This window comes from Condylura cristata, unplaced genomic scaffold, assembly GCF_000260355.1.
Source record: "Condylura cristata isolate star-nosed mole 26May11 unplaced genomic scaffold, ConCri1.0 scaffold00017, whole genome shotgun sequence".
NCBI classification, from domain to species: Eukaryota; Metazoa; Chordata; class Mammalia; order Eulipotyphla; family Talpidae; genus Condylura; species Condylura cristata.
In genome coordinates, this window is record NW_004567118.1 from 20,582,546 (window position 1) to 20,607,808 (window position 25,263).

Consider the following 25,263-nt stretch of genomic DNA (forward strand, 5'->3'; position numbering starts at 1 on the left):
CTACGGGCTTGGCCAGCAGCCTGCTGCAGGGGTTACGGGGCCCTGGTGGCAGCTCCTCTGCTGTACTCAAGGGGACCCTCCAAATGCTGGGAAAACCGGGCACCAAATTGACGCTTGGAACTCTCTGCAGGGCACAAAAATTTCTAAGCTGTGATTTTATATAATTTTGCCAATGCTTCCTTATACACACTGATGCATTCACATGGACATCTCTTCTCTTCAGATCATATAGAATGACCTCTGCTTGTATCAGATGTGGCAATTTGACAACTGTCCTGATGCAATTGTTGAAGTCCAGGCTGCCTGTTGATGATCATCCAATGTGAGTGTTCCTGCCCAGGTAGGGTCTTTCTATAGAGATGTACTTCTAGAGCAGATGGACATGCACTGGCCAAATATACACACATCGTTGACATTAACAGGTTTTCATAAGTGCTTCTTCAAAAGGAGAGCACTGATTGGTATCATAATAGTAAGTGTCTATTTCAACACAGTTTGACTAACAATGGATTCATCTTCATAGTTGTTGCCCATCAGGTAGGTTAAAAAAAGATCAAATAGTATAGTCTGCTTTTTATTCATTAGTAAAGTCACTTCATTATTCAGTTAGGAGAACAGAAGCCAGACTAGTTAGTCTAATAGACCTTAAAGCACATGGAATCAAGCAACTGGCATAGGAGGCGCAGAAACATGCACAGGAGCCCTGAGGTAACACAGAACAAACACATCACCCATGAGGCTGCAAGACCAAAGGGCAAAGGACACGTGGACATAAACCAGGTGCGGAGGCCACTCCACCACGGGAACTGGGAGGAAAATTAGACAAAAGGCAAAATTGCAGATTAGAACAGATAACATGTATTTTGATCTATTCAAACTCAGCAGTACATAGTACTGAAAAGCAAACTAGTGCACATGAAGTAATAAAAATAATTTCACAGTCTTGAGGGACTATACTAGAAGTGCAATAGTACCTAGGTGGATTTGCTTCAATTGGAGGTTCAGAAAAGGGCAGAAAGAACAGTGCTGATAGGAAATGCAGGTGTGGCTGCTTGGGGCAGGTGCTCATTAACAGGGCATAGAGGGACTTTCACTTTACCTTAAATCCCTTATGATCTGCACCCTGTTCCAGCTTGGATTCTTCGGTTTACTTCTGAACTCTTTGCATTCATCAATATTCAAGCTAAGTGGCAAATAACGTGGATGCAAACAGATGTAGTTGCCTCCTAGCTGTTTTTTTATTGGAATTGCCTTAGTTTTATCCTCTCCCTGTAAACAGAGAAACATGCTTGATATTTGTATGGGTCTGTCCCTTCCTACTGTTAACCAGGGATAACAATTAAGAGGGCACTCCCTCCAGGGCTCCATCTAAGGGAAAGCCAAGATATAGTACACAGTAGGTCCTACAGTGAGTAACAAAGGAAGAAACTGCTGTCTTTGTGAAAAATAGCATATTTGGTTACTATTGTCTACAGACAAATTTAACTTCAAAGAATGCTGAATCCAAGAGATGTCATTGTAAAAACTACCAGTTCCAAGAAAATAAATTTCTAAATATATTGGATAAGTTTTTTTTAAAGATTTATTTATTCATATAGAGCTGGGGTACAGGCCAGAGATGCAGAGGGTGAGAGGATTCACCAGAGACAGAGTGGGGTGCAGAACAGGCAGAGTGAGGAAGTACACTGCTGAGGGGAGCAGCGGGCAGGTCAGGAGAAATCTGACACGCCATGTGGATCTCCTCCCGGGCAGGCGGGGATGGAACTTAAGCTTCTTAGTGCTGTGCTTTAACCCAGTGCTCCACCAGGGAGGACCATACTGGATAATTTTTAACTGTCCTCTTGGTTTTCTTCCATACACAGAATCAGAGAGACATATTAACAGACTCCCTGCAGCATTTTCTTTGTAGAAATCCTTGAATGTTTTAGATCGATTTGTGTACGTAATCCTCACTGACAAACTCAGAATTTGGGCAGCTCTCAGAGTTATTCCTGAGCTCTAGTCCTCAGTTTTGATTCTTTATAAACTCACTTACTTTTACTTGCTTCTACTTATTTAGGCCAACACTACTTAATCCAAAGCCTTGATAATTTAAGGATAAACTTAAAATTGTCTCAGATGAGTTTTGTGTCTTTATTATTGATGAGTGGAGAGATGCCTAAATATTGCCAGGTTTGAATGAAGAGGTACTGGCAGCATTAACAATTGTTGTAATTAGTCTACATACACGTTGATTTTTTATTCCCAAACGTCATTCTCATGGATAGTAAGTGTATTTGTGAAAGCAGAATTTAGTAAATAGAATGCAAAATTAGACAATAATGCAATATAAGGGGTTAAGACCAGTTTTAAATCGTTAACCTCACTAAAATATTCCTTCTGTGTTGTTATTATTGATACTATTCATTCTGACCCTATTGAACCTTCCATAAAAATTAGTTTAAGTGGAGACTTGTGTTTTTCCCTCCCCAATCTGAGTAAATCAGTCGTCTCTGGCACGCATTGCTGAAAAACAACAGAAAGTCCGAGTAATAAAAACGAAGCACTCGGTGTTTTCATCAAGATATGTGGATTTATTTCAAAGCCCGGTGTTATGTTAATAAATCAAAATACACAGGAATCAAAGACCCAAGAATCCCTAGGTTTTCCTTCCCCACCAAGCCGCAGCAGTCTAATAAACAGTGCTTTGCTGCCCTCTAGTGGTTCAGGTTGGAATTCCAGGTTAAGGGATTATTTTTAGGGGTTTCCCCTGAAACACAGAACAAACTATAATCAGATAAATAAAAATATGAGAAGCTTGATGTGTGCACATAGTCAAATCTACAAATATCAGGAAGTATTCTTACCCCAGAGGATATTTCAGTTTTATGGTGCTCTGCCCTTTATGTCACTGAATGTCATCTGGCTCCCAAACCAGAATTTAGAGTCACTTCATTAATAACCACTTTTGTGGGAGTGGCTCTTATTGGGGTACATCTGAAGTGTAATCTCGAGCTCACCCATGTATCTGGAGCCCAAAGAAAGACAGAAGGGAAAGACAGGCCATCCCACATTGGTAGGTGCCGGTTTTAATCATGAAGGAAATTTCCGCAGAGGCTTTGTCAGGGGCCATTACAAGTAGTTTTCTGACCCACATCTTGAAAACTTGCCAGAGGCTCTAACTGGATTTAATCAGTGCATCGTCCAGATGGTCTTAGCGACACACTTCATCCCAGGCACGCACCCTTGGTCAGCTAGAAGGCAAGTGACACAACACATAGCCCAGAGCTGGGCGCAGGGGAGAAGCCCCAATTCCCAACTTCCCAGGTGCAGCTCCTAGGTGAGCAGGTGGTTGTGATCTTTTGACTGCCTTCCCCACCAGCCTCCCGAGGCCATTTCTAAACACAGCCTCAGCTGCAAGTCCAAATGCCGTGATACTTTACAAAGGTAGAAAAAAGGCAACACGTGACCCAAGTAAGCATGAATCACTCTGGCAAAGTCCTCATGTCCTCCGTGCTTTGCACATGATCTTAACCATGGAGACACCAGGATTTTCACTGCTAGGATCATGCAGTTTTCACCTGGCTCAGGATAAAGTGCACACACAGGGGGACACAGCACACACATGCACGCACACACACACACACACACACACACACCACTCACACTCACGGAGAACACAGAGCAGTTCCTAGTTGCCCAGCCCCCCAGGACTCCCTCAAGGCTCAGAGTTGTTTCCACCTGAGCAACAGGGTCAGCCCGTCTCTCTGCAGCACCTGCTCCTGCACCAGCAGCTCCCCATCAGCGGAGATAAACACCAACGTGAAGCAAATGCAAAGTTTAGTAAAAGAGTTTTTTAGAGATCGCTCTGAACCAAACTGAGGACCCAGCAAGGAGACCAGTGTTAGAGTTCTGTGAATGACCAGTCCCTGCTGCCCTCAGTCATAGAGGTACACACACAAAAATGAGTTTTTTCCCACAAATGAAATGAAACCGCCAGTTAATGTCTCATATTGTTAGTTAACTAAAAATGTTTGGTTTCTAGCAAGCTTAGCTCATTGCTACAGAAGCCTGTTCCTAACTTCCAGGCCATCCCCTGCTCTCACAGATAATTCAGCCAGTGCATCTGTGTTCTGGAAGATGCAAGCTTACCTGACTCTCATCCTGAAAGCGCCCCATAGGGGTAGGCAGGAGGGCGCAGTGAGGCTCTTCCCCCACGGCTCGCAGGTGCAGGAAGCAGGGCTGGTTTTGTGGGATTGCCAGACTTTTGCCTGTTCCCCCTCCAGTTGGTGCAGCTGTGAGCAGATATGTTCGCCCCTGTGCCCAGAGCCCCAGCCCCCGACACGGAGCCGTCCCCACTCTCCAGGCTCACAGAGAGCAGCGAGTGGAGACCGCAGCCAAGTGGGCCAGGCGGGACAAAGCCAGTTAAGCCCGACCACGTGTCACTCAAGCTCTATTTTTTTTTTTTGGAAGAGAAAGTTTTATTGAACTATATTAAGATGAAATAAAACTATCAATGAAATTTCACAAGTGAGTGTTATGGACTTTAACAAAGGCCTATCCTTGTATATGTTCTTAAATACCTACAGCTTTCTAGATCTTCCTAAATCTTACCACATCCCACCAATATTGTCTTATTGATCATAAACAAATTTCTTGTATTCAGTTTTATTTTGGGTGGACTCCACTTTTAGGTTGGTAGGCTGGCAGTGAGGAACTCTTCCCCTGGAAGGTGCACATTTGGGTTGACAGGGTGGTGAATTCCTGGAATAACAGGTGCAGCCAGGAGGAACCATGGATCTCCCCAGGTGCTGGCTGGCCAAGGTCAAGCACCATGTTCTGTGACAACTTTTACAGATTAAACCTATTGACTCTGGAGACTTTGGTTTCTTGGTAGGGGAGGGGCTTGATTTTTTGAATCCACATTCCTCCTTCCCCTTCTGAAGAGGGTGCCCGGCTCCTCATGGTCCACCTCCCCACAGCCCACTGGCGTCAGAGAAGGGGCCGAGGCCTCTCTCAGCCACAGGACATCCACATTTCCCAAGAGTGGGCGCGGGGCTGGCTCATCAGCCCTGTGGAGTGCCCTTTATCTGACTTGATATAAAGTATAACTCTCAGAAGCAGCTTGAGCCTAAGTCAGAAAGTACAGCCAGTTAAATATTTTTCAGTATTTCATTGTGCATGTTAATGAAAATACAGGGTGAGTCTTTTATCATAACCATGCACATTTGATGTCCGGCTACCAGGCCTGCTCTTGACTTCAATGTGCTCCCCCACAGACACACACCCGCTCTGTTCAGTTACACACAGGACTTCAAAAACAGCTGTTGATTCTTTACATGCATATGCACCTACCTGGTGAGGGGTGGGGACCTATGGGTTCTTTGTTCTGGGGGCTGCTTTCCCCCCTTCCCATGGCAGACACTTTCAGGAGACCCTCTGTGAAATGTAATCAACAGTAGCAGGGACTGCTAAAGGTATGTTTGAGCAATGTATTAAATCCAAGGGCCCTCTTTGGTGCAGACTCTGACAGTAAAGAAGAAATAATTCTGACCCACAAAGGCAGACATGGTACCAAGATGCAGAGGTTGCTGAGGAAAAGTCAGGAAGTGCTCTGTCCACCCACAATGACCGTGACACCTGTCATGTCCTGTCTCCTCTGTCTATCTCTATGCCGGATGAGCTGTCTGCATTTCTAGCTCCTTCTCCAACCCTACAGCTGCCACCTTTCTAGCTTTATGTCTCCATGTCTATCTCCCCACCGTGCAGTTTATCTGTCTCCCTGCCTAACTTTCTGTCTGCACATTATCTCTCTGTGGTATGTCGTTCTCTCTGTCTTTCTAAATACATCTGTCTGTCTGTCTGCCTTCTGAATTTCTTTCTGAATTTCTCTCTGTTTATCTGACAGTCTCTTGGTGTATCTGCCAGTCTTTCTGTCTCCGTGTCTTTGCAGTATCCACTCGTCTGTCTCACCTATCAAGGTGAGTCTATCTTCCTATCTATTTGTCTAGCAGTCTGTTCAACTCTAACTCTGCTCTGGCTTTCCTACTATATGTGTATCTGTCTATTTGTCCGTCCACCCCTCTCCTTGTCTGTGTATCTGTCTGTACACAGACTCAGGTTTCTGTCTGTCTGTTTGTATCTCTGTTTGCTTGCCCTGCAGTGTGTGTGTGTGTGTGTGTGTGTGTCTGCCCTCGTATCTCTTAGTATCTGTCTGTCTCTGTACGTCTGTCTGTGTACATCTTATGTCTCTGTTTATGGGACAGTCTGTACTGTATCAGCCACTTCTCATCTCTCTGTTTTTCTGCCTATATTTCTATTTTCATTATCTGCTTATCTGCTCTCCCTTCCAGTCTCCCTCTCTCTTTCCATAGATCTAGTGACCTGTATTTCTACCTAACTATATGACTCTCCATCTTCCATTTGTCTCTCTTCTGTGTTTGTTTGTCTTTCTGTCACTCTGCCTTTCTATCTTATGTGTCTTTATGTCTGGCTCTGTCCCTGGTCTCTCCACATAAACAGGGAGTTCTAGCTTCCAAGTTTATTCTTCCTGCCTCACAGTCTCTCTCCATCTCTCCACTATGTGTTTGTCTGATCCTATGTACTTTATATTTCTATATGTCTACCTGTTTTACTGTCCATGCTGTCTACAGTTGCCTGTTTCTGTATGTGTCTCTCTGACATGTTCATGCCTGCCTGCCTGTGTATTGTCCGTCTGTATCTCTCTGTCTCAGTTAATGTGATAGTATGTCTTCTTGATTACAGCTCTTTGATATCTATTAGAATGAATAATTTGATCGATGTATCACTTTATCTGTGTCTGCCTGTTTTCTGTAGCTTTCTGTTTACCTATCTAGCTATATACTTATACAGCTCTTTTCTCTCTTCCTCTGTGTGCGTGTGTGTGTGTAAAATCTGTTGGTCTACCTTTTGTCTCTACCTGATTTTCAATTGTGAAAGAAAACCAAACAGTTTGGGCAAAGGAAATATAAGCTGTAGGGGCTAAATCAAAAGGTCAAAGAGATCCACTGAGAACACTGCCCTGTGGTCAGCCCTGCCCGGTCACCGTCACTCAGCAGGAATCCACTAACGCTGCTGAGAAGAGCCTGGAGCCCTTACCCACTGATGATCACACAGTGTACACACTAAATGGGCAACTCCTTAAAGTCCTCGCCTTTCTCCCACATACTTTGTGTGTATCTCAGAGATAACGATCCCCTGAGTTAAAGTAAGCAAGACTCACTCTGTCAGGAAATCATGTGCCCCTGAAAACAGGTGCCTTGTTTCCCAATTCTGCTTCCCTCCTTTTCCCTGAAAATAACTGCACCTGTCCCAACATTATATAAGTTGAGTCTGATCTCAGGGTGGACAGGTGGAGATGGGAAAGAAAGCAGCTGGCTGACCACTTTCCCACCAGAAAGTTCTCTTCCATGTTAATCCTCCATTTTTCTCCTGAAAATAGTCTTTTCCTTTCTCCACAGAGTGTGATTCTTTTTAAATCCTTAGTGTCTGTCTGAGTATCTGTTTTGTGTCTGTATGAGTGTCTTGTGGCTTGAGCATCACTCAGCAGAACATGGTGTTTGTGAGGAACCATATAGGTGAGAACAGGTTGCCACTGTTCTGTAGCCCAACTCCACCACTCTGTCCTTGGAGACTTGCCCCAAGCAGGCGCCTCCAGCCAGGCCCCCACAACTCCCAACTCCATTGTGCCCCTTAACACAGGCTGTCCATGTGTTAGTGTGTGGTACATGGTGGGCGTTATGGCTTTGTGAGGGAGCCATGGTCGACACCTCTAGCGCCCCTTATGAAGGCACCCCGGCAGTTGCTGTGTCAGCTGCAGGGGATTCTCATCCTGGGGCTTAGGAGCCACGGTCATTGGTAAGGAGAAGAGAGTCCCTGGGAGGGTGGTGGCCTCTGAGTCACATGACCTTTCTTACTGGCCCCAGGACAGCTGGGGACTCAGACCCTGCTGGGATAAATAGCCTTCCTGTACCATTGGGCAAGTCTCTTAATATTCCTCTCTTCTGAGATAGCCTCCCTTAGACTACATGGCTAAAGGGTGCCCTGCACCTTACAGACCCCAAACCTCTACTTAATAGGACTCAATGAACACCAATGAATAACCCACCCCCACCTCTGCCCAACTTGTTTTAAACATTGAAAGTTGGACTCTCAATGCTGTGAAGATCTAGACTAGGAGGAAGAGGCAGATCCAGGGGTAAAGTGTCCAGTGAGTGAGAACAGCATGTGCAAATGTCCTGGGGGTAGGGAAAGTACTAGAAAGAGTGAATTGAAGGGGAAGCCAGTGGACTTGGCCACGCAGAGACCTGGTGTCAGGTCTAGTCTGTGTCCCCGGACTTCACACTGCAAATTTGAGCTGGTCGCATGCTCCGTCCACATACACCAGACTGGTCGAGTGCAAATGTGTAAGGTGTTTGCCATGTAAATGTTCTTTGTTTTCAACAACTCTTCCAGCTGGCCCTTATTATGAAAGCTCCGTTTTTACTGAGGCCAAAGAAGGAAGGGAATTTATTCCATGTCCCCGAGGAAAGAAGCCTAACATCTGACCCAGGGCCGTAGCCTGAATGGAGGATATCTCAGTACTTTTGAGTTCAGGTGCCAAAAAGCTTGAGTAGTCAGAGTGCCAAGTGTCAACTGGAGCAGGTCATCACCATGGCGGGGGAGTAGGAAGAGGTGGGTGTTCCTGTCTGTGCTCTGGGAACTTGGTGCTTCATGCTTGAACTGTCAGAGCAAAGCCACAACCCTCCTGTCCCAGTCAGATTCTGGTAGTGGGGTTCCAGGGAGGGGCTTCTAAGTCAAGGGAAAGGAGGGTCCCAGAATCAAACCAACTCCCTTCAGGACTCTCCCCTCAGATCAACCCAGGGAGCATCCTCCAAGAAGCCTGACACCTCTGCTCCTTGACACTGCTCACTGCCCTGCCAGGTTTCTCGTCCTGTCACCTGGAATCCTCTGAATCTTACAAGCTGAGGGCCCATGGAGGCCTTAGCTGATGTGCAGTAGTTCTCCACTTGTGGAAAGTCTGGGTGAAGGGAAGACTTCTCTCCCTGGGGCCTCTGCCAGAAGCCACTGAGGCCCTTGGGAGAGGAAAGCCTCCTTTCCCCAACACAGTTCTTCCGCCGCCCTCTGTCTGCAAGCCCCAACCTCCATTCAGACTGGAGTAGCGTCTTCTGCACCCCCCATCCCTGTCTGTCCTCTGCCTGGGGTCTCCTCACCTTGAGTCCCAGGAGAGACACTTGCCTCCGCACTCAGCACACCCCTGCCTGTGGAGGTGCTGTCAGACCTCTGCAGGAGGATTGAAGGCGGGGAATCCCAGGCCCAGGGAGGATACTGCTGTCACCCTAGGTCACACAGCTGGTGTGACTCCAGCGCCCAGAATGGTCCCGCATACCCAGGGGCTGAGGGGAGGAGAGACGCGGTCACAGGGGATAGGGGGCAGGTGTACTTGCTGGAGGCGGTGTTCTGTCCCCCACCCTGAGCTGCTGCCATGCCCACCCCCCACACGATCACCCCAGCACACAGGAGGCGGAGGGGGCAGAGACCACCAGTATGCACGGGAGTCACAGGGACCTTCAAACACATCTCCACAAGCAGCACTCAAAGAGATCAAAATGCATTTAATGTGGTCTAGTCTCATGGCCTATGTCTTCAGATATCACTATGTATTGAAAATAACATGAAAATTCTCCGGTTTCACCATTTAAAATAGATTAGACATTCTATGACCGCACACAGGGCAGACACCCCTGTGCAGGGGCTCCCTCCCGCCAGGCCCCAGCCCCACAGGACCCGCGGGGAGGCAGGGGCGTGGTGGCACAGCACCAGCAGGGCATGGGGGTGGGGTGGGGGCACTGTGCCGAGTGGCACGCACAGGCACGCGCACACACATCACCCCTGACACTCACGTGCATACACCCAGCGACCCACACACACACACACATTGCACTGCCTCCAGCCCTGCTCTCTGAGCTGCCACACGAACGCACCCCAGGCACACAGCAAACGCGGAAGGCCCCTCCACACAACCTACATACACTCACCTCTGGATGTGGCGTGCTCACAAGCATGTGTGGATATAACCTCACGCAGGTACACAGAAGCCTCACCTTGGCACACTCCAGGCATGACCACTGGACATAACCTCTGCAGGCAGAGGTCGGTGGGCCGATGGGGTTCAGCTGTGCTGATGTCCAGCACCCATGACCATCCTGACTGGTATGCGCCTGGCCTGGTAAACATATAGCCCAATGCACTCATAGAAAACACACACAAACACACCTGTGAGTAAATGGACACATAACTACATGTGTGCATACATACCGACATGCAAATATAGAATCAGTGCAGACTCACATATGAGTGGAGAGCGTGTGCACACACCTGCAGAACTCTCCCCCGTCTGAAGGGTTCCACACTGCATCTATGTCATTCCTGCATGTTTCTCTCACACACAGGCAAGACAGGGCACAAATGAATCCACACGCTTGGGCACACACACAGAGCCAGGGCAGCCATCACCTGCTGGAAGCGCTGGAATCACACAATCACACCCCACCCCAGTGGGTCCCTGGTGGAGGGCACCTGGCCCCTGGCACCTGAGGCCTCTTCCTGGGTCAACTCTCCACTCTGCACCACCAGATTCAGGCTGTCGGGAAACCTCTCAAGTGCTGGGCTGCCAGAGGGCAAGGGCAGGAGCAGGCTGAAGTGCCTGCCTGCAGAGCAGACCACACGGGACGTACAAAGTCTACGCGAGTGCACACACACCCCGCCCACCACATGCCACAGGCACACACGGGCACACACTCTCTGCTCCCCTGTGCTCAGCACACTCTGCTCACTACACACCACACACGAGCACACACGCGGCGCACACGGCCCCTGCGAGCACCCGTCCCGGGGCAGTGTTTCCTCGTTCTGCACGCACACAGTTCCTCCCATCCGCCCTCTCGTGCACTAAAGGGGAGACTATTTTGGTCATTAGCAAAAGCAATAAATAAATAAATAAATAAACACAGGGGAGGAAAAAGAGGGCAGAAAACTTTGAAAATGCAGTATCTGCCTTTGGAGAGAGGAAAGGCCATTTGAGGCTGCTTTCCTGCAGGGTCTGTCCAGCAAGAGCCTGGGAGGGGGACCAGGTCACCCAGATGGCCAGGGCTGCAGGGGCTGTGAGGCCCTTGGGATCTCCTCTGGGTAGAGTTTGTGAATGGCAGGCCCACTTGACCCTGGAAGGTCCTAAAAGGCCCTGAAAGGCCGCTGGGCAGAGCAGAGCACCAGCCCCGAGACCGGGCCCCAAGTGATGGGGCCTCCTTGTCCCTCCCTGGCTCAGCCTGAGGGTCCAGGGGTCAAGGTTGAAGGGGGTGGGTGGGCAAGCGTTCCCACAGGGACTCCACACACTCTGCCCTCAAAGCTAAGGTTGAGAAAGCCGGAGGCCAGGAGGAAGCCGGGCTCTAGTGCTATGTCCACTGCCTCGGGCTACAGCTTTTCGCCAGAAATCGGGGTGGGTCCTGAGGTCTGGGCGGGTGTCCAGAGTCAGCCTACTACAGGGCTGGTCTGGGTATCTCTGGGTAGGAAAGAACGGTGAGCAGATGCTCAGACCCTCCATGGTCCCTGACTTCAGAGCCCAATTCCAACTGCTGTGAGGGTCGGAAGAGGGGGACAGAGGCATGAGCCCCCACTCAGGTCCCCTTTTCTCCACTTCCCTCACCCACCCACTCATTACATCACCTTCCATTCCACCTCAGTTTCCCCACTTGGACCAGAGTCTGATGCCTTCTGTCTGTGAACTGTCTTGGAGGCACAAGTTAGAGGGCCCTGGATGGACGGACACTGGCTCTCTCACTACAGATTTCCTGGCTGGCCTGGTCCCCAGGGGGGGACAGTGCTGTCAGCTGGCCTGGAAGGCCTGGGCTCTATCCCGGAGCCCACTAGCTGTCTCCTCTGCCAAGAACAAGACCCTATTGATCTGCTCCTGATCCAGCGATGACCAAGGGCCCCAGGCTCCTTCTGGCCAGAGTGCCTGGCATGAGTGACACTCCCAACCATCTCAGTGACAATGCCACGTTCCTCTGCCCCTCAGCAGCAGGACACCCCTGGGATCCCCTGTGCTGCCCAGGTGTAGGGGAGTGCCAACTCAGCGGCCTCTACAGAGGGGCTGGTCGGGCCTCCTGGGTGGGTTTGGAGGCAGCAAGGAAGACCAATTAGGCAAGCCCCATAAAAACAGAAACAAGGAGAGCCAAGCCCCGGGGTCTCTAAGGCACGACTCACGCTCAGCCCTGTAGGGATGGGGCCGATTCGCTTCCTCACAGCCTGGGAGCCTGGTGCCCCCTTCCCAGGAGCCATCACTCCCACAGTTCCCAACTGGCCCTCACTGTGGAAGGGGTGGAGGCCAGAAAAGGAGAAAGAAGCACAACAGGAGAATCCAGGTGGTGGAGAGAGAGTGGACCCCACACGGCAGGTCCCGATTTGGCCCTGAGACGCATCTCTAAAATACAAAGTCAAATTCAAAAAGCTCAAATTAGTTTTTCCCCAGCCCCTGCCCCTACCCCAGTGACATTGAAAAGCTTTTATTATGATCATTAACATGGTCTTGGTTTTAGTATCACAAACGGAATCTAATTTGCTCTGCGAGTACACAAAACCACGGGGAGCTCTATGCTCACCCGGGGGCCACAGCGGCTGGCACGGGCCAGCAGCCAGCTTCGAGTGGAGGGTCCCATCTCAGAACCTTCTGGAGCCTCCATGCAATTGCTTGCAATCCTGACAGGCCAATGAAATTCTAATACCCCCCCCCCATGAATTAAAAAATTTTCAATCACATGTTATTGTTATTATTTTTTTTGTAAACAGTCTTACTCAAGCTAAGGTTGAGAAAGCCGAAACCAGGTGTTTCTTCCCAAGTTAAAAACCAGCGAGACGCGCTGCAGCCTGCTGGCCTTTGCCCCCAGAGCCTGGTGGTTCCAGAGCCATTTCTGGGCAGGCAGAGATCAGTGGCGAGGCTCCAGGAGGCGGCCCCGCGGCCCTGTGCTGCTCTGGCCTCTCAGGCCAAGGGCGACTGGCTCCAGCCACCCACTCCCCTGACAACCCTCTGAGGCCATTGTGAAGAAACATAAAACATCTAAAGTGCTACTGAGTCTGCACCTGGGGTGCCTGGCCCGTTCTGCTGGAGCCCGGCCTTCTCGGCATGCCAGGCGTCTCCCCTGCCAGGCGTCCCCGGCAGGGCCAATGTTGCACCTTGGCCAACGGTGGCTCAGATCTCCGACTCCCGTCTGTAGGGCCGCTGCTCCAGCGCACTGCTGCTGGCCTGGGGTCTGTCAAAGTCGTGCCTGGCCTGGGGGCTGCGGCCGTCCTGCTCTCCGTCCACCTCGTCCTCCTCATCACGACTCAGAAAGGCCAGCTCATTCTCGTAGCAGAAGGAGTTGGCGCTAGGCAGCAGGAACTTGTTCTCCACCAGGTCCTTGGCGCTGCAACGGGGCGTGGAGGGCACCTCGTAGGTCTTGTGAAAATGTGAGTAGTCGATTTTGTACTGGTTCTTCTCCTCGAAGAGCACAGGCTCGAAGCGGTGGCCCCACAAGATCTCATTGGCCAGGTAGGAGCTCCGGGCCTGCGTGGTCATGGCCGTGGCCTCCACCATGCCCTCCAAGATGACCACAATCTCGAAGTCGTCCGTCTCCAAGTCTTGCCGGCTGATGCCAAACAGCGGGCTGGCCTCGTCGATCTCGTGCAAGATGGTGATGGGTGACACCAGAAAGATGCGGTCCAGGCCCTTGTCAAAGCCGACGTCGATGTCGATCTGGTCCAGCGGGATGTACTCTCCCTCCTCTGTGACCCTGGGCTTGATGAGCTGGGCCCGCACATGGGCCTCCACGATGTGGCTCTTGCGCAGGTTGCCCACGCGCCACATGAGGCAGAGCTTGCCATCACGCAGCGCCACCACGGCGTTGTGGCTGAACAGCAGCGTCTGCGCCCGCTTCTTGGGCCGGGCCATCTTGGCCATGATTGCCCCGATCATGAAGGAGTCGATGATGCAGCCCACGATGGACTGTGCTACCACCATGAAGACGGCCACCGGGCACTCCTCCGTCACGCACCGCAGCCCGTAGCCGATGGTGGTCTGCGTCTCGATAGAGAAGAGGAAGGCCGCCATGAAGCCGTGCACCTGCATCACGCAGGGGGTGCGGTCGTGGCCCTCGGCTGGCTCCAGGTCGCCGTGGGCCACCGCGATGACCCAGAAGATGACGCCAAAGAGCAGCCAGGAGGCAAGGAAGGCAAGGGAGAAGATGAGCAGCATGTAGCGCCAGCGGATGTCCACGCAGGTGGTGAACATGTCAGCCAGGTAGCGCTGCGACTTCTCGTCCATGTTGGCGAATTCAATGTTGCACTGGCCGTTCTTCTTGACGAAGCGGTTTCGGCACCTGCGCCGAGTATGCACCTTGCCGTTGCCAAAGCCGTTGGCACCCGACATGGTGACCAGGTGCAGCCCGTCCTCCTCGGATGACACGATGCTGTAGGGGTTGGCCCGGCCGGCTGCAGTCATCCCGGGGGCGGGGAGGCCCTGGCTCGCCCCCGGGCCAGCTCCAGGCAGGGCCGCTCCTGCAACAGAGAGGTCAGAAGGGCTGGGTGGTGGGGGTCACACCGGCGACACCTCTGTCCCCTCCCCAGTGCTCTTGGGCCAAATGTGACTGGGGGGCATCTCCATTAAGTGTACCCACACTAAGCCAGCCCCTCACCAGCCTTGTGAGCTTGGGAAATTGCCATTCTGCCCTCCCAGAAACTCCAGCTAAAATTCTAGATTCGTCCTCAGTGTCTCTTACTCCCCCACCTAGAGCTCTATTTAGAATCCCACTCTGCTCCCACCAGTCCCCAACACTGCCTACCCGGACTGTGTGGCAGCCACTAGCTCCGCTCCCCACATAATCCCAGTCCCCTCGGGAGCCATGGGGACCTGGCTTACCATTCTCTACTCACAAAGTCCCCACTGGGGTTGCACTAAGAATGAAGCCTGGGACCTTCAAGTCTCATCTTTCTGTCTCCCCTTTGCTCAACTGGCTGCAAACTCCACTGGTCCTCAAACCCAAATTTAACTCTCCTTCAGGCTTCTACTGCTGTGTCACTTCCTCCAAGCCTGACCTCCAGTGGCCACAGGAGTTTCCAGAAGTTCCCCTGTGCCCAGTCACTCCACAGTACTGACCTCTGACCTAGCGCTAGTGCACGGGGTGGCATTTGATCATTATCCCCACTGCCAGCTCCCCGGGCACCAGAACTTTGCCATCTTGTTCACTGGTTTCTCACCCCCCCCCCCAGGGCTTGGAATAGGTATGACACCCCACTCCTGACGCTCACATTTCTTCCCAAACACTATGCCCATGACCTATGCCCATGACCTCCCTATCATCCGCAGTGGCCAGGAGGCGAGAGTGAGTTGTCGCTTAAGAGGGGTCACTTAGTGGCCAACCTGAGCCTCAGGGCCTCCCCCAGCCCTGCCTTCAAGCAAGAGCAGGAGGGGAGCGCTAGGAAGTATCACCATCCTCAGTGCACTCAGGGGCACCTGGCTGGCCTGCCATACACACACTGAGGCACGCCAGGCGTCCCAAGGTATACCCCAGGAGCCACACCCATGGCCAGTACAAGCCCTCTGTCATGGGCCAAGGCATGTGTCCAGCCCCTGGACACATGTGCCAGCAGCTGCCCCATCCTGATGCCCCACTGTCCCCAGGGTCAGGCTGGCAGTGTGAGATTGAGGCATCAGTAGGTCGGGGGCCAAGCCTCAGTCTGGCCTGTGGGTACTGCAGCCATCTGGCTGCCAGCAGCAGGGCTGTGGCTGCACAGAACTTCAGCCTTCTCAGGCAGACCGGGCTGGGAGGAAGGGGAGACTCTGCCAGGTGCTCTGGGCAGGGTATTTAGGAGTTGGGCAGTTTCCTCCTCAGCCACACTGAGGTCAGAACTAGACAAGGTCAGAGCTCCTGAACACTTGCACCTGAAAGAGACCGAAGCCCCACAGGAGAAGGTCCCAGAGCAGCAGGGCCATGGCCGGGCTCCCCCAGTGGGTAGCCATCCATCAAGGCCTGGGTTGGGAGCTGCCCCACGCTCAGAGACTTCTCAGTGCCCTCTGGTGGCTGTTTATAGTCAAGGCTCTGAGGCTGGAAACCTGGAAGTGGCAACACGGCTTCATCAGCCCTTATCTGTGTGACCAGGTACAGTAAAAGCCTGCATGGGGGCGTGACTCTGATCTTTGTTCCAAATACCTGGGAGACAGATAAGGTTAAAGCCCATGTGACCAAGCAGGTTGCAAACTCTCCTCGGGTCTGGGGGATGACGGCACCCCAGAGCTGTCAGATCTTAAGGCCTAAGAGAGGTAGCGTCAAACCACAGGAGAGCAGCCAGACATGTCAGCCACGGCTTTTAGGCTATCCTCTCAACAGCCCGAGCAGGGAGCCTGCCAACATTACTTCTACTCTGAATGGAGGTTCAGACTCAGTGACTTCCTCAAAGTCACACAGCTAGTAATCAGGAGAGGTGACATGCAAACTGCTTCTGTCTAAGGCAAGGTCGCCCACCACCAGGGGGTCCCAGGCTCTGCAGGGACACCTCTGCACACACTGCCATCCTCCCTGAGCAGCTGACTACCTCACCATGGGTCTGAGGAGCTGAGATTGAAGGCCGTAATGGTGGATGCTGCTTTTGTCTGGACCAAGAAGCAGGGTGCCGGCGGTGGGGGGGACTCCTGGGACTGTGCCGGGAAGGCAGCTCAGTCCCAGATTTCTTGGCCCTCCAGGGGGAGGTGGTCAGGATCGGGGCACTCAAATGCCTGCGGAAGGCTGCTGGATGGCAGGGGGCAGCTTTGTGTGGCCTAGAGGCCTTCAGGGACGTCCAGCGGGTCATAGCTGCTCCAGCTCCTGCTCTGGGCAGCTCGGGGCCTGCAGGGGACAGAATTGGAGAATCAAAGGCCAGGAAAGCCCCCACCCCCCTCACCTGGTGCACTGATCCGGGCAGCCTCCCACCTGGCAAGCTCCAAGGTTGCTTGGTCTTGGCATAGGACCCACCCAGGGGGTGTCACACAGGTGTGGGTGTCCCCTCTTCTGTTGACATTCCTGGTCTATGTGACTAGGTAGAGTCAGAGCCTCAATGTGGGGATGATGGACCTATACTCCAAACACCTGGGAGGCCATAACAGTGGAGCCTACCTGATCAGGCAGGTTATAAACCCCTTCTAGGGTCTTGGGGTTCTGCTGGACTCCAAAGTCAATACCCACAAAATCCAGATCTGTTCATGCCTTGCTTTCCCATTTCTCAGAGCTGGAAACTGAGACTCAAAACAAAGTCACCCAGGATCTAAGTAACCGGGATACAGTTGGAGCCCCAAGTGTGTCCCACCTCTCCTGTTCCCACTGTTCTGAGTGCACACGCTGGTGTGTGCAGGATGCTGGGGGCTGGGAGCCCCTCATGGGCACTTGGTGAACACAGCACCACAAAGACCCAAAAGAGGACTCCTGAGTGGAAACCCAGCACACAAGTTTGCCAAATGTCTTAAGGACATGCCATGCACACAGACAAGAGTGGCAAGATCACGAAGTTCTGGGTCTTTATGGATTCCACTTATAAATGGGGGGAGGCATACCTCAACCAGGGGCACGCAAGTGCACACAGTGAGCTCAGAATAGAAAGAAAACGAGAGAATCTTTTCTGCTGGAAGAGGCCAGAGCAAGCAAAGAGGCAAGCTTTCTCCCCACCATATGGAAGGGGGAAGTGGAGGCTGACTCACTTCAGGACACAAAGCAATATACATCCCAGGATGAGGGCAAGACAACAGTACCAGAATGGCCAGGTTGGCCAGCAGAGGTCCTGGACATTGCTGAGAAGAAAGTGGGGAAGAGGCATTGGGGCATCTGGCTGAGCTAGGAAAGGCTACTTCACCCCAAGGAAGCCAGCCCAGCAGGCAAAGAACAGGCAAGGGAGTAGTGCACAGACCCAGAGCCTCTGAGGTGGTCAAGCTGTCCCAAGCCCTGCAAGCCTGCGAGTCCACTTCCCACTGGCACGGCACCTGTAGACACGGTCTCCGGACATCCAGTGTGGTCAAAGTACCACTGGGTCTGGGCTGGGAGCTTTTAGAGGCAGCTGCCACATGACCTGAGGGTGGGGCCCAAGAGTCACTGGGAGGTGCCTCCGGATGGAGCAAGATACCCCATGCCCAGTCTCCTGAGGCTCTGGGCACCTCAGGTTTCGGTGACATCCGGGAGGAGAAAAGGGCACGGCCTGAGCCCACATTCTTAACTACTGAGGAAGTGCTGACTAGAGGGGCCACTGGAGGGGGCACAGTGGGGAGTGGCTTGAGGTCCCATCCCCTTTCAGCTGGACAGGATCCCTTCAGAGGTATGAGCATAGTAATCAGTATTTATTGAGCACTTACTACTGCCACAGACTGTTTAAAAGCTCCAATTAACTCATTTAATCCCTTCAATAACACTATGAGTATTATCCCATTTTCCAGATGAGCAAATGAAACTTCAGATAAATTGAGTCACTTGCTCAGAGTCACACAGCCTTTAAGGAGTGAGCTCCCAGGCCGGGGGGTGGGGGCAAAATTAGCCCCCTATCTCGGCCAGGCCCCAAGACCAGACTGGGCAGGACAATCTTCCATCCTCAATCCAAAGGCCCTTTGAATCCTACATGGTGATAGAATACAAAGAGCCAAGAATCTCAGCACTCAGAAGCAGAGGTAAGAACTGTGTCCACACCCTTGTCTCATGGCCATTCAGCCCCTGCTGGGACACGGCATTCAGGACCTTCAGATCAAGTCTTACAATTAGAAGACTCCTAAGCAACCACTTAATTTAGGGAGAGCCAGTGAGTGGCCTGTTGCCATGGCAAACATCAGAAAATCCACCCACCTCTGCCCATGTCTCAGCTCCATCACAGAACTTTTCCTCTCTGCATTCGAGGTTGGCCTCAATAGCTTTCTAATCTAATCACTATCCATCAGTAAGTAGCATCAGAAAAATTTAATCCTTCATTTTCAGACTGGGAGACAGACACCCTTGCTCATAAGAAGTGAGAGGCAGGGCAATCTAGCAGTGGTGGGCAGAGCTAGACAGAAGAAGATGCTGGCACAGCCAGGGCACAGACAGTGAGGAGGCCAGGCTGGCTCAGGAAGAGTCAAGAGTTGGGGTGAAGGAGAGATGGGAGGGTTAAAAGCGAGAGTGATCCTGTCCTCACAACTTGTAGAGAAAGAGACAATCTCTCATTCCCGGCCACCTTTTCAGGCCAAATTTCCTCCCCTTGATAGATATTCATGTTTGGCCCAGGGCACACCCACGGCCTGCAAGCATTTGAGGTGAATGCATTTCCAGTCCTGTTCTAGCCCTGAGGAGAGAATCGGTAAGTATTTGGTGAGCGCTGGGGAGGAGAGCAGTCAGTGTTGCAGCTGACCCCAGGCAGACCCTCCCCATGTTAGCGCTCACCTGCCCAACTTCCAGCCGCCTCTTCCAGTCATTCTGCCTGAGCCCATGCTCTGGCCACAGGAGCTCAGTCTGTACACCCAGTGCAGCTTTCACTCAATAAATGGAAGGCAGCTCCCTGCTCCCAGCAGAACACTCTGGGGCACCACTCACACTGGCACTTGGCTCCTCAACTGGATCAAGTTCCACTCACCTCCCCCCTGTGAATTTATCCATCGCACACCCCATACTGATTCCTTCCCTTCCCGGTCTCACTTCTTCAGTATCACTCCCTACAACTACAAGAACCTCTGTCTCCTGGGCTCCCCTCACAAGTCTCAGGTGGCCCTTCCACAGACCCCCGACCCCATCTCTCCCGTTCTGGATGTCCCAGCATACGACCAATATGGTTCTTCCAGAACCTACTGTCCTTGTCCAGTCTATGCCTGTCTGGACACAGCAGCAGGCTCCTGATGGGTTTCCCCATCAGGTGGCCGCCCTCATGCCACGTGGTCCAACCTCCAAGTCACCCCCAGCGAGAATGCTGGAAGTCTCTCCTTCTGTAGTGAATCAGCCAAATCTTTTGGGATCCTCCAGCACTGAACATCTCCTGTGAGGACTAGAAGCTACTTTCCACCTTGTGTGTGAGTTGACCTTGCTGCGGTGCCATCTCTGGTCAACCTCAGCGACTCAGAAAAGTCAGCACAAGCCTAGCACAGAGGGGTGTCCAGGAAATACTCTGAACAGTTGAGAGGATGAAGGAATAAGCAGCTGAAGAGAAGGACTGATGAGAAGATGATCAGGGAACGAGGAGACAGATACAAGCACAGGAGGGTGGTGAAACACATGGATGGATAAAGGGGCTGAAAGTTGGGCGGGTAGACGGATGGGGGTGTCCAGACAGATGGGCTGGGTGGATGGATTAATGGATGAAGGGATAGATAATTGGGTGAATAAAAGGGAGGGAGGGAAGGAAGAAAGGAAAAAGGAAGGGAGGGCCAGGTGGGTGGGTAAGCAGATGGATGGCAGGTAAACAGAAGGACGTGTGAAACAAGTGAGTGGGTTACAGGTGAAAGAGGTGGTGGAAGGAGAGCGGCTAGATGGACAGATGGTGGGTGGGTCGAGCAAATGACTAGACAGATCGGTGCACATTGGTGACCTTAATCTTACCTCTTGAATCCTATCTTCTAAGTAACAGTGCTGAGCAGACAAGCGGCGGTCTTCAAGGCTGCACTAGCAGAGGCTGCCATTTCCCAGGTACCAGCTGCAAAGGAACTAGTCACTGGAAGACCCTAAAATTGACAGAACAAAGCTGAGTCACTTTAGACGGTGTCCTCCTGGGGGCGGGAGTGGGGATCAAAGGCCAGAAACGTCCACATGAACCTTCATTTCTATACTCACTTCCCCCAGCACCCCCAAGGGAGGTGTAGTGGCCCCCAGCTCCCAACTCTGATCCCCCAACACACCTTTACAGCAGGTGAGCCTGTCTATAGCAACCTTTGAGAATGAGAGCAGGGAAGAGTAGGGTGAAGCCCCAGAGAAAATAGCAGCTGGAAATGATCAAGGGTAAATGCATGCCAGACACTGCCATGGGGAGTTTACAGGCATCAGTCCATGTGTCTCACAACAGCCCCACAGGTCATCACCGCCGCTGTTCCTATTCCAGAGCAGCGGGTATTGTGGTAATTCTCCTAAGGCCACAGGGAACTCAGGCCCCAGCCTAGTCTGTGCTCCCAGCCACCACCTCTGCAGCCTCCCTAGTACCAACCACTAACCACAGAAGCCAGATGTAGATGGATGGGTGAGTGGGTGGGTGGACAGGTGGGGAGGTGGATGAGGGTGAGTGGGTGGATGGATAGACCAATGGATGGATGTAGGATAGATGAGTGTGTGCATGTGGATGGATAGATGGATGGGTGGGTGGGTGGATGCTGACTACGAGTGGGCGCAATCCGTAATTTGTCAGAAACTTGCCTTGGGCACGTGCATACTCTCTCTCTCTCTTTCTCTGTGATCCCAGCAATCCCCAAGCCTGTCAATGGGGTCCCCTACTTCCCTCCAGATCAGGGCAGAGTGTGATAGGGAGGGGTTCTGCAAATTTCCAAGTGGGAAGCTGACTGGAGGTGTCCTTCTCCCCTTCCCAGAACCTCCCAGAACCCTGCCCTTCCATGGTGATAATCCACTGCTGCACTGGATTTTCTGGCTGGGATTAACTATTGGTAAGTCACCTCCACAAAATGAACATCCTGGGGCAGGTGACAGTTTTGGTTTAGAGGCACACAGGCCTGGTTTCAAATTCCAGCTCTCTCCTCACCAGCTGTGAGACCTGGGGTGAGTCACTTCCCCTCTCTGGGGCTCTGCTGGCTCTATAAGAGAATGGCCTGGCTGGTCCCCTTCACCCGCCAGGCTCCAGCCTCAGTCCCTATTCCCATTCTCTGGGGGGCTGCATGGCCCTGCAGTTTCCCCCTCAGCCCTTTCCTTCTCAAAGCTGATGGGAAAATAGACTCTCAGACCCACATCACACACTGGGACTCTCCACGGCAGGGACTTGGATGCGTCTCACCACGCCCTTGCTCTGCTCCCGGCTCTGGTACCCCACCTGTACAGCCCACCAGACAGATGGGAAAAGGGACTGAGAGTGGGGCCCTCCCCGGTGGCACAATGGGTTAAAGCGCAGCACCATGAAGCTCAGTGCAGCAGCTTCAATGCGAGTTCGATCCCCAGCCAGGGAGGTGACCACATGGCGTGGCAGACCTCTCCTGACTGGCCCGCTGCTCCCCTCAGCAGTGTACTTTGCTGATCTGCCTGTTCTGCTCCCCCACTCTGTCTCTGGTGAATCCTCTCACCACTCCTGCACTTCTGGCCTGTCCCCCAGTTCTGTAAGAATAAATAAATCTTTAAAAAAGAGAGAGGGGGGCTGAGAGAGGTTACTTCACCAGGCGCTGTCACCTAGAGCTGGAACTCTGAGCAGAGGAGGTGGGCTGTTGCTGCAGGGCAAGAGGGAGCCACAGACCAGTGGGGGCAAGGGATGAAGGCAGGAAGCACCGAGAGTCTGCCCCTCCCCTCCTCTGGTCACTGGCTGCTCCAATCTCTCTCAACAGTATTCCTGACCCTTTGTTTCCTGGAGGGGACTTTCTCCAAACCCACAAGTTCAATCATATTTTTTTTCTCATTTAGAAGAAGTAAAATTAGCTCCATTCTACACAGGGAGAAACAGGCTCAAAGCAGTGAAGTGACTCGCCCAAGGGACCAAGCTGCTGAGGGAGCAGCAGCATGGACACCAACAGTGGTGCTCCAGGGCTCCCCACCACCCTGCAGGGGCCGCAGCAGCCCACGATATGATCTCAGCCCTTTGAGGTTCACTACATGCTTTCCTGAGTCACAGCCAGAGTCCTGGATAGGGAGGCAGGCGTGTAGGAGCAGTTGGCCCATGACAGAGGAGAGAGGGGCGGGCTGACCCAGACAGGCTAAACTGGCCCACAGTCTCCCAGCAAATGAAGGCAGGGCCTCCCGCTCCTCCACCCAGTGCCAACCTGTCTGCCAGGGCTGCAGCTAAACCCCAATAGGGGGGTTGAACGCAGGGCAAGGCACTTCCCCTTCCTGAGGCCTGGCTTCCTCCTCCACACAATGGCTGATGAGTCTGCGGCCTCCCAGCCAAAGGGCCATGAAATTCAAGATGGTGAGGGAGGAGTAAGCTGGGCACAGGGCCTGGCACGGCGGGGTTCCAGGAGGCACAGCTGTCACCATCACTGACAATAGCCCTGTCTGGGGGCAGGCCCAAGAGCCCAGTGTACCCCACCCTGCATTGGCAGCCTGGTCACCTCCAGCTCACTATGGGCCCATCCCTGGGCCTCAGACTCCTCATTTGCAAAACAAGGTGATCAGTCCACCCCAGGAGACTGTCAAGGGGGGAAATAGAGACCTCATCCCAGGGTCTCTGAGAGGGTTTTTCAGCTCTGACAACTGACACAGGCTGAAGAAAACAAAAGTGGGGATTCCCGACAGGAAGGAAAACTGGCATGTCTCTGAGTTCCCTTGTGCCAGTGTGATGCTCTCTGAGTGCACCGCAATGGGCAGTGAAGCATGCCCATGGGGTCTGCCAAAGCAGGGAGCCACTTGCTCCCTGTGCTTGGGGCAGCACTGGCAGCTGCACTCAGCAAGTGCTGGTCAAACACATGTGACCACAGCCCCTCAGGCCTTTCATGTTCTGTGAGGTGGGGGGAGAGGAAGGGCACAATGACCCCAGGGACAGGTTTGGCAGCAAGGAAGGTGGACATCCACCCTCTAAGCCCCAAGGTGAAGTCAGGGCAAGAGGTTCTGGCCCCAGAGTGGACAACGGATCACACCAGGCACCAGGAAATGTTTCCGAGAGTATTTTTATCTTGAGAACATCCTTCCACAGGGGGCGGGGGCCAGAGAGAAACAGGGTGTCCTTGGCCCCAGGCCCCTGGGAGCAGCAGAGGACAGGGGCCTCTGGGTGCTTTTCACTAGGGTGGGCATTGCAGATACTGCCCCATCCATGGCCCTGGTGAATCCCAGGAGCAGGTGGGACCTAGAAGGTCTTCGGACTTTAATGGGGCTTGCAGCTCTGCTCCATCTCACTGTGCGGCCTGGGGAGCTCTGTCCCTCTTACAGTCAGCCCCCTGAGGGCCCACTTAATGCTGGGCTCAGCTGGGCACCAGAGACGTGGAGGTGGACCATGAGGAGCCCTGCCAAGCAGGGGGACAGTGAGTAAACCAGCAGTCATAGCATGGCTGACTCATCCCTGGGGACCCGGAGATGTCTGACCCACCGGGTTGGGGGGAAGCACGGGGACTTCCTGAAGGGAACAATGGGGAGTGGAAAGAACCCAGTCTGAGAACGACCTTGGTGCAGAGTGGTGTGCACACACCGGGCCTGGGTGAGCATCTTCCCTGTTTCCTCCACTAACAAGGGGCCTGGTCTGTAGCAGGCCTTCAAGCCCTGACATTCCAGGATCCTAAGAAATTGGGGCTTGGCGGTAGGGAGAATGGAGGAACAGAAAGGGCACATCTTGCCACCCTACTATCTAGGAAGGAGAAAATAGACTGAATGCCTGATATGTACAGAGGCCAAGGTATTGTATCAACAGATTAAGAAACCGAGATTTTCACAGGCCCCAGAAGTCATATTAATGAGCTTACACTTGATCCCAAGGGTAATGGTGCCAGAAGGGAGTTTGAAAATAGAGTCCTGGGGCTATAGGCCAGGGTTCAAATCCTGTCTCTGTCTTTGCCTGCTGTGTGGCCTTGCGTAAGTCGTATAACCTCTCTGAGCCCATTTTCTCACCTGAACAATGGGATTAATCATAATAACTCTCTCATAGGGCCCTGGAAGGATTTCAACAGTTAGTAATGGAGATTATCCAGTCAGAACTTCCTGGCCACTAATCTCGCATCTCACTCCTGTGCCCCTCACTCGCTCCTCAGAGGAGTCACAGACTCTGTGAGCTGTGGCCAAGCCTCACTCCATGTGGGCAGAAACGAGCAGATGAACGGGATTGGGGGAAGCCCAGAGATGAAGCCAGTGGACAAAGGCAACATGGCTGCCATTTTCCTTATTGCTATAGTTTCTCAAGCTTCAGCTTAATTCAGGTGTGAGCCATTTCCTAAGCACCAATGTGTGCACAGGGGAGCAAAGACTGGAGACACAGCAACAACAGCAGGTTCAAGAAAGACCACGAAAGAAGGGGTCGGAAGATATGCCAACATCATATTTATGCTGCTGTTTCTTAAAGCCTATCACAAGCAAAAATGACAAATATGTTATAAAAGGCACTGACCAACCTAACAGAGAGCGTTCTCATAAATCAACCTGA

The 25,263-nt window shown here is 52.4% G+C and overlaps 2 protein-coding genes across 2 annotated transcripts in view; both read right to left on the reverse strand.

Annotated features, from left to right (window-relative positions):
- Positions 1-12,737, reverse strand: part of LOC101627563 (butyrophilin-like protein 2) — an 80,828-nt gene extending 68,091 nt beyond the window's left edge. Inside the window, exons 1-2 of the mRNA XM_012726075.1 lie at positions 12,657-12,737; positions 10,038-10,275 (exon numbers count right to left, since the gene is read on the reverse strand). Coding sequence (XP_012581529.1) covers positions 10,038-10,275; positions 12,657-12,737 — 319 coding nt within the window. The remainder of the gene's footprint in view (positions 1-10,037; positions 10,276-12,656) is intronic.
- Positions 9,601-25,263, reverse strand: part of KCNJ12 (potassium channel, inwardly rectifying subfamily J, member 12) — a 41,594-nt gene continuing 25,931 nt past the window's right edge. Inside the window, exons 2-3 of the mRNA XM_012726559.1 lie at positions 20,598-20,719; positions 9,601-14,586 (exon numbers count right to left, since the gene is read on the reverse strand). Coding sequence (XP_012582013.1) covers positions 13,244-14,530 — 1,287 coding nt within the window. The 5' untranslated portion in view covers positions 14,531-14,586; positions 20,598-20,719 and the 3' untranslated portion in view covers positions 9,601-13,243. The remainder of the gene's footprint in view (positions 14,587-20,597; positions 20,720-25,263) is intronic.